Source organism: Sipha flava, unplaced genomic scaffold (genome assembly GCF_003268045.1).
Source record: "Sipha flava isolate LNK unplaced genomic scaffold, YSA_version1 25861_pilon_pilon, whole genome shotgun sequence".
Classification (NCBI taxonomy): Eukaryota; Metazoa; Arthropoda; class Insecta; order Hemiptera; family Aphididae; genus Sipha; species Sipha flava.
This window is the reverse complement of record NW_020272914.1, coordinates 13,248-21,668: the sequence shown is the minus strand read 5'-3', so window position 1 is coordinate 21,668 and position 8,421 is coordinate 13,248. Positions and strand designations below refer to the sequence as shown.

General features: G+C 28.5%; 1 protein-coding gene across 1 annotated transcript in view; it reads right to left on the bottom strand.

Annotated features, from left to right (window-relative positions):
• Positions 1–7,079: 7,079 nt before the first annotated feature.
• LOC112684784 overlaps positions 7,080–8,421 on the bottom strand; it is a gene marked incomplete at its 5' end in the record, with an annotated part of 6,244 nt that continues 4,902 nt past the window's right edge. Inside the window, 1 exon segment of the mRNA XM_025556448.1 lies at positions 7,080–8,414. Within this exon segment, the coding sequence (XP_025412233.1) occupies positions 7,405–8,414 (1,010 nt within the window).

Genomic DNA, 8,421 nt, shown 5'->3' with positions numbered 1-8,421 from the left:
ATAATGTACCTTATTGTTTTCGACGTGTTTTCTATCATATAAGTAGGTAACGTAAAAATTAAATTATTAATCATGTATATAATTATAACGTTAAAACTTAATCTTACAGTATTAATTTTAATTAATCAATGCGCAACTTTAAATTAACAAATGCATTTTTTTTATACAAATAAAATGTAATCATTGATTTGGTAATTTTAGGTTACTTATAAAATTAAATGTTTCTAGCTTCTATAAAATAAATAAAAAACTATTTGAAAATAACTTATTTATTCTTTTAATTAAAAACTAACATAGCTTATACTGCTTAGAGCTATATTATAATATTATAGTAAATAACCTTGATTAAAATAAATTATTAAAAAAAATATGTATTAATACATATTAAACTATATAATATACGTTCACTGGATGCCGTAGTAGCAGGTATAGTTAAAAATCATCTGGCACAGTTTGATATACTGAGAATATATTTCTTGTAAATCATCTGAAACCAAAAATTAAAAATTAATTTAGCTTATTTTCAATCATACATTTCAATTTTTAACTTACTTTTAAAAAAATATTCCAATATTTCACGAGGTGGTTTTTCTGTGCCTGAGTAGACTACTTGCAATTCATTACGCAAACGATGTTCATCAAAATAATTTGCATATTGTTTTAGTAACTTCAGAAATTTGGCTTCAGGAAAACTGTTTGAATAAGATTTGAACATTTTTTTCATTCGTTAACTCAACAAACTCAAAATTTGAAAAATCCTTAAATCTGATGTCAATTTGAACAGTTAAAGAATCTAATACTTCATACAATATTTTACGAAGAGTTGCTTTTAGTTTACAATCATAAATCAATGTATCATTCAATTTGTTTGCTTCTTCACAACAATTAACCACGATTTCTTCATTTCTTAATCTTGACAAATAATTTCTTAACTTTTGAACTTCATTAACACATCTACTTATATCAGACATAATTTTAGATTGTAAAAAATTAAATACAATGTCAGTATAAATAAATATTTTATTAAAAAATATTAATAAATAGACAAATTTTATATCATTTAATTTATCTAATAATCCAGATGCAGTGGCGATTGAAATTGGGTCCCAATTTGATTCTTCCGTCACGTCTTTTACCGCGTTTTTGAGTTCTTGAAAATTGATTTTAATTGTTGAAGCGGCTCTGGAATGATAATTCCATCTTGTATCACTATGATTTGGTAGTTTAAAACCTTGTTCTCTAAGAAGCTCACTTCTTTTTGTTGATCGACTAAAATATTTATGAAACATTGTTAAATTGCATATGAACATTTTGACTGGTTGTATCGTTTTTTGCACCATGTAGCAATACTTAATTTAATTGATGGTCATAGAAATGTATAAATAACGCACTAGGATATATTTGTCTTATTGTATTTTGAACACCATTTTTTCCTCCAGCCATTACTGAAGCTTCATCATAAGTTTGACTTACGATTTTATTTCCTACTTCCCATTTTATAATTTCAGCATTTATCACTTCTGCTAAGCCCGATCCAGTTTTGTCTTTAAAAAACATCAAAAAATCCAACAAATCTTTCTATAATATTTTATTCTATAACAAATCGAAATATTATGCTCATTTGTGATCGAAATGATACATCAGTAGTTTCATCTACTTGTACAGACACAAAACTTGCAGATTTAATTTCTTTTAAAATTTTAGAATTCAAAACTTTAGTTACACATTGTATTAATTAATTTTGAATGGTATTTGATGTGCCTTTAAAAATTGACGAGGATATGAAATGCTCTTTAAGAAATTGTTCTTCTTGGGCGAATAAATCAAGTAGCTCCATATAATTTCCTCTATTTAATGATTCAGTATTCTCTCGATGACCTCAGAAAGCGAGTTCTTGTTTTCCCAAATAGCAAACTACATGAATCATTCGGGCTATTCGCCTGTTAACATCAACTTGTTCGTTATGTTTTTACGCTTCTAGTCGCCGACCTTCTGAAATGACATGTTCAATACGAATTTTTCCCAGAAGATGAAATTGTTCTTGATTTTTCAAGTGTGTTTTCAAAATAGCATGTTTTTCTGCTTTTCTTATAATATTTTTTATAATAGATATTCCATCAAAACTCCATTCTTTTTTTACCTCGAAAAAATATACAAATGAAACTAGAGATGTTCCGGGTACACGGTAATTACTCGATGGCCGGGTACTCGATATCATATTTAAGACTCGGCTCTTACTCGGTACCCGACGTAATATCTACATTTTTACCCGGCATTACTCGGTACCCGGCGTAATACCAACATTTTTACCCGGCTCTTACTCGTTACCCGGCGAAATGCTACATTTTTACTCGACTCATATCCAATGGCAAACGACAATCTATTTATAAATATAGTAATACCTATAATTAACATAACGGGAAATATCTAAAACTCTAAGGTAATGAATTATAATTTATTTTGGTACTTATTAATTATTATATTACTTAGAATAACTGAACCGATTTACGATAGCCAGTTGATTATAAACAAATCATGTTTTTCTTCTATGAATTACAAAAATAAATCTCGTGTTTACCGTCTAATGTTTATATATAAATTATATGATAAAAATCTGCAATCAAAACCCGTAATAAAATATAAATTATTACTATACAAATATTCTCAAGTATAAGTAATCAGTAATCAGTAATCACTTTACAGTCTAGTAGTCTACACTGCGCAGCTAGTACAGTTGTAGTACCTTCTACCTATTGCTTTTTTGTTTTAACTTTTTTAAATTCATTCGATGAATCCAATGGACGAGGCCGAGGACGAGAAAGTGCCATTTATCGGTACGTAATACATTTTATGTAATTTTAAACTCTATTATTTTTTATATTTGAATTTTTAGTTACAAATTACAATATTCATTCATTATTCAATATTATTGTCTATTGAACAAAACTGCACATAGCTATTGCCTAATATCTAAACAACTGGTATTAGTGTTACTTAATTTGTATTAGTGTTTGGCTAAGTTTTGTTATTAATTTATTATAATTGAAGAACTACCCAGTGGCCAGTACCAGTACTGACTACTGAGTTCTTAAACTGTTTAAAGACTTAAATTATATTATTAATAATTTTTAATCAGTAATTGTTAGTTGATACTTTAATACTAGTATAATTCCCATTTTGTATTTACACTTCTACTCGGCCTATACTCGATACCCGGTTTGTATTAAAATTTTTACTCGGCCAATACTCGATACCGGCTTAGTACTATAAATTTTACTCGACCAATATTCGATACCCGGTTAGTATAAACAATTTTACTCGGCCAGTACTCGGTACCCGGCTTAGTACCAGATTTTTTACTCAGAACATCTCTAAATGAAACAATAAAGTTTGTTGCGTTTATTACAACCACTAAGCCACGTAAATTTATCATACCAACTACTTTGAAATTGACGGGTATATTTTCCGTCTTTATATTCAATCGATAAAATGAAAACTATATTTAATATGGAGTAGACTTTTTGTTTTTTTAATTTACATTTTTCATCATACGTAAATGAATGAAAATCATTGTCTAATAATTCATCTAATGTACAATGTTTTGATTCCATTTTTTTCAATATTAAAACGCTACAAGAATACAAGATTGCGACGCACACGATACACGATTACACGGTTTAACGGCACAACGGTCAACGAATAACACGTCGCCCGATGGCAGAGACTAGTCTCCCGGATTCCGTATAGTAACTATTATCGATATGATTCCCCCACGAACTTTTATTTTCCTCCTATCTATTAGAATTGTGACAGTCGTTCGACCGTCTCATTTGTTTTACGACCGCATCGTCCGTCGTTATCGCTAAATCCAAAAATAGCTCAGAACGTATTTGCATTGAATCATACGTATTCACTGAATCACACCACGATGGACATAATATTTTATGTACACGCATACATATATATAGTAAATATAGTTTTCAACAGTATATTATTTACACATAGATTACACAAATACTTGAAAATAATTTTAAAAATTTTAAATAATTTTTTTTTTTCAATGTTATAATTATTGGGGAGACGCTGTCTCAAAGTTTCCCCTGACGCACCGCCACTGCTGATAACATTATTAAACACTATAATGTTTCTGCATAGTCAGTTAACAATATATAATATAATAAAATTGGTTTCACATGCAGATGGTTTCAATTGTATATTCATAATTTATTATCTGTATACCTGGCCTTGCATACAACTTGAACAAAGTTTAAATACAAATTTGAAGTTTTGACTTTGAGATTAATTTTCGCAAGAAGGAATGATTTAATATGTTATAACATAAAATAATATATTTATTTTTAAGTTAATTTTATTATTTAGTTATTTACTATAATAGCATAACTACTATTTTTTTAAAGTCTCTCTGTTTCTCTAATATTGTAAAAGGATTTTTTTTTAATAATTATTTTCTACTCTGTAAATGGGAAATTTCAAAAACTATTTATCTTTAATTATGATATGCTTATTACGATCTTCATAAAATAGTCTTCGTTCTTGATTTATTAATATGGAATAAGCGGAGGGGGAAAGGCTAATTCTCGTACATTATGATTATGATGATCACGGTTTCTCTACGCATTGTGCTCATAGTTAGATCCATCCATCGATATTTATTTACTTTTTAATTGTCTGCAAAGCTTATCGAAAAAACGAGTGGTCTTATCCCACATGCCACATTTCTTTAATTTGATTGATTTACTTCCTGTGTAACGGTATTTATTAATATATATTACCTAATTTTTATAGCTTACATCCAATAATTATTTTTTTTAATTTTTAAATAAAATAATGATTTACTAAAACTGTTTAATTTGGTTCGAAAGGTTAAACTAACCTTTCGGTTCGTACTTCAATTGATTTTTTAATAATGGATTAAAGTGTGCCATGAGCATATAAATATACGCAAGCATTGATCATATTTACTTATACACGTACTCACAAACTACAAGTGTTACAGCTTCTATATCTATGTACGTACGAATCAATTAAATAATTTATTAATTTGGTTACTTGATAATTATATCGTTGTCTTTTCATCGGCAAAAATGTTTACACATTTAATAATTGCTATTTTTACCTACCTGCTAGTATTGGTCCAAGTGAACATTAATAATTTATTGTTTGAAAATGTTTGAAAATATCTGTTTGAATAACTTTTATCTTATTTGAATAGATTTAAGATCAGCTAAATTTATCTTGTTCTAGATCCATATGATATGGACCATATCTAGTTATCTAAACCAGGTACTGGAACCGTTTGAATTTATTCTTAACGGTTCCGGTTCTTTGTTAAAAAAAAATAATGGTACCAGTTCCTAATATCAGTAAAATATTATTTCTTATTTAGTGAATATACCACATAGTTTAAGATTTTTAATGCATATAAATGCATATTTGAATGTATATTTTATCATATATTAGTGTGCATTATTGCATGCTTATTTATGCGTTTTTTAATACATGAACTTATGAATTCTATTCATAATAAATATACATATAATAAACATTTCAGAAGTATAACTATTTCAAATAGGTACCTATCCAGAATGTGAATTTTGTACAATCCTTGGTACTAATATTATGAGAATGGATCCCTGATTATTTATAAACTAAGTGGTAATAACTAATAAGTAATGATAAATAAAACTATTTTATTTTGGAAGCTAAAAGAACCTTAATAGTTTAAAAATTTCAGTTCGGGTCCGGATTATCAATATTACGATTCCAGTTCTTTTCGATTCGATTTGGTTCCTGCAGTGATCAAAACACAAACATTTCAGTAAATTGTAACTGAAAATTTCATTTTAATAATCAATTTTCCAGGATATTATAAATATTAAATAGTAAATATTTTATTGATTGGGTTTAAAAACACAAAATATTTGATATTTAAAATGCGCAGATTGAATAAAATATTTTCCTACAGAAAATAATTTTATTAATTACTATATTTCAAGCATCAAATATAATTTGGTCTGGCCTTTTGAAAATAAACAAAAACGGCTATTAAGTCTAACAAATAAATAATACTTACCCATATATTAGTAATTGTGTATTATAATTAATATAAAAAATTCCAAGGCCGGTAGCACATTGAGACGCAGATGACGCTGCACAACGTAGGGCAGCATAGTGCAGGAAAAACTGTGTCAGCTATGTGAGCGCATACTCATAATTACTACGCAGTTCTATGTCGCCATTCACCTAGTCTTAAGTGAAATTATAGCAGACGATTTAATAAATTGAAGTTCTGAATCAGTTTCTGATGATGAATTTTATGAATTTATTTTATTATACTCGTTAAATATATAAAAAAAAAAAATGGAGAAAAACTAATTTTATAAAAAAAATTAATTTTTTAATTTTATCTTCATATAATTGACATGACTAGTGTCATATAAGATACTGTAATGTCGGACGGCTTCAATCACAGACTCTTCCATAATAAAATAAAAATTAAAAATTAAATATTGAATTAAAATTAAAAAAGTAGAAATTATGTTAGGCCGGCATAACTGGAAAATATTCCAAACATATGTGGCATGTGCGCAATAAACTGTCGCGAACACTGTATAATGCAGATCGACACAGGTACAGTTCTGCTCTGCCCTGTCCTGCCTCCAAATATGCGCTAGTACATTCTAATAGATTACAGAAAACAATGCTGCGCTGCGCTGCGTCGCAGTGTGCGCCCGGCCTTAGTCGTATTTTTAATTTTAATTTTCTTTAGCGTAATATTGGAATTATTCTAACACACTAAGGTAACGATTCACTTTTTTAGCGCACTAATTTAAATAATTGTAAATGCATATTATCTTTTATATGTATAGCCCATTAAAGAACTTAAAATGTTTTTATTCATGAATATTACATAGTTATTTAAACTCCAATAACTATAAGCTCCAGCTTCAATAAAATATCCAATAAAAGTTTGTTTATACTTAAAAAAAAATTTTCTTGACGTTTTAAAAATAAATGAAAATAATAATTTTGCTTTTAAAAAACAATGACAAATTATATTAGAGTGCACCAAAACAGGTTTATATTTAACTTTATTATTCGATATGATTGCACTTTATAGTAATTTTAAAATAAAGATACTAAACTATACTTGCTATAGAGATTAATCGAGATAATCATGATTTATTGTATAGTTACATAATTCAAAATACGTGACAAAATAATTGGTTTTAAGAGTAATTTAATGTGAGCTAAAAAAAACGAAGGGTGTTTTTGGGAATCTAATTATGGTTGAGAAACTACGTCTTCTTCTATAGTATTTTCTGGAATTTAACCACTATGTTTTACTACTTGTTTTTCTTGTACACTGACCGTTTAATTTTACTAATTTGTTATCGTTTGATTGTAGCTTTCTATAATTGTGTACTGATATTGAATAATTTGAAATTCCGACTGAAAGACATTCACGGTAGTGCTCTTTGAATATGAATTGACTTTTAAAAGAACACCAGAATAAACCACAGTTATAGTTTCAACCCATTCCGTAACATCTTGATAAAAAGCTTTTTTGCTATTTGCATCACTTTGACTAATAAACTCTTGCGATTCATTAATTTGAGTGTTTATGGAATCGCATGTCTCTAGAAACATTTTTTGAGTTTTTTGTAATTTTAATAAAAGTAATTCTCTATAACAAGTATCCTCTGACATTTGAACCGATGTAACTAAAGTTAAGCACACTTCACTGAATTTTAAAATGCTGTTTGTAATGAATGAATTAGCATCATCCTCTGTGTTATATACTTCCTCGTAATCTATTCCAAATACTTGGTACATTTTAATAACGAAATCCTTGTACGAAGTGGTTTGCTGAATAAGTATATATTCCGAACCATCCAATGAAAAATAGTTAGCTCTTCTAACGGTTGTTTCAATATAGTTGGACAAAATTTCCATCTTTTCCTCAGTGTCTGTGTAAACTGCATTTAGCCCCTCAAAATATTCATCGGAACCGTATTCTGTAGTTTCAGTTATATAATCCACTGTTGCCGAAACAATACTGTCCAAGTAATCGACATTCATTTGGAATTCTTTTTGATTAGAATTTAATGAATTTATGACCACACTCGTGTAACTGTTTTGCTCTGTGGATTGCACTATGTTAATACTTGATGAGAACTTGGAAATAACGGACGTTTTGAAAAATGTTATAGTTTGCATTATTTGTGTAACAGAATTAATACGAAAATCTATATTTCTTGTACTAGATCCACCACCATTTCCACTACCACCACCATTATCACCACCACCACCACCACTATTATCACCTCCACCACCACCATCATCAAAACCATTATTATCACCACCACCATTATTACCACCACCACCACCACCACCACC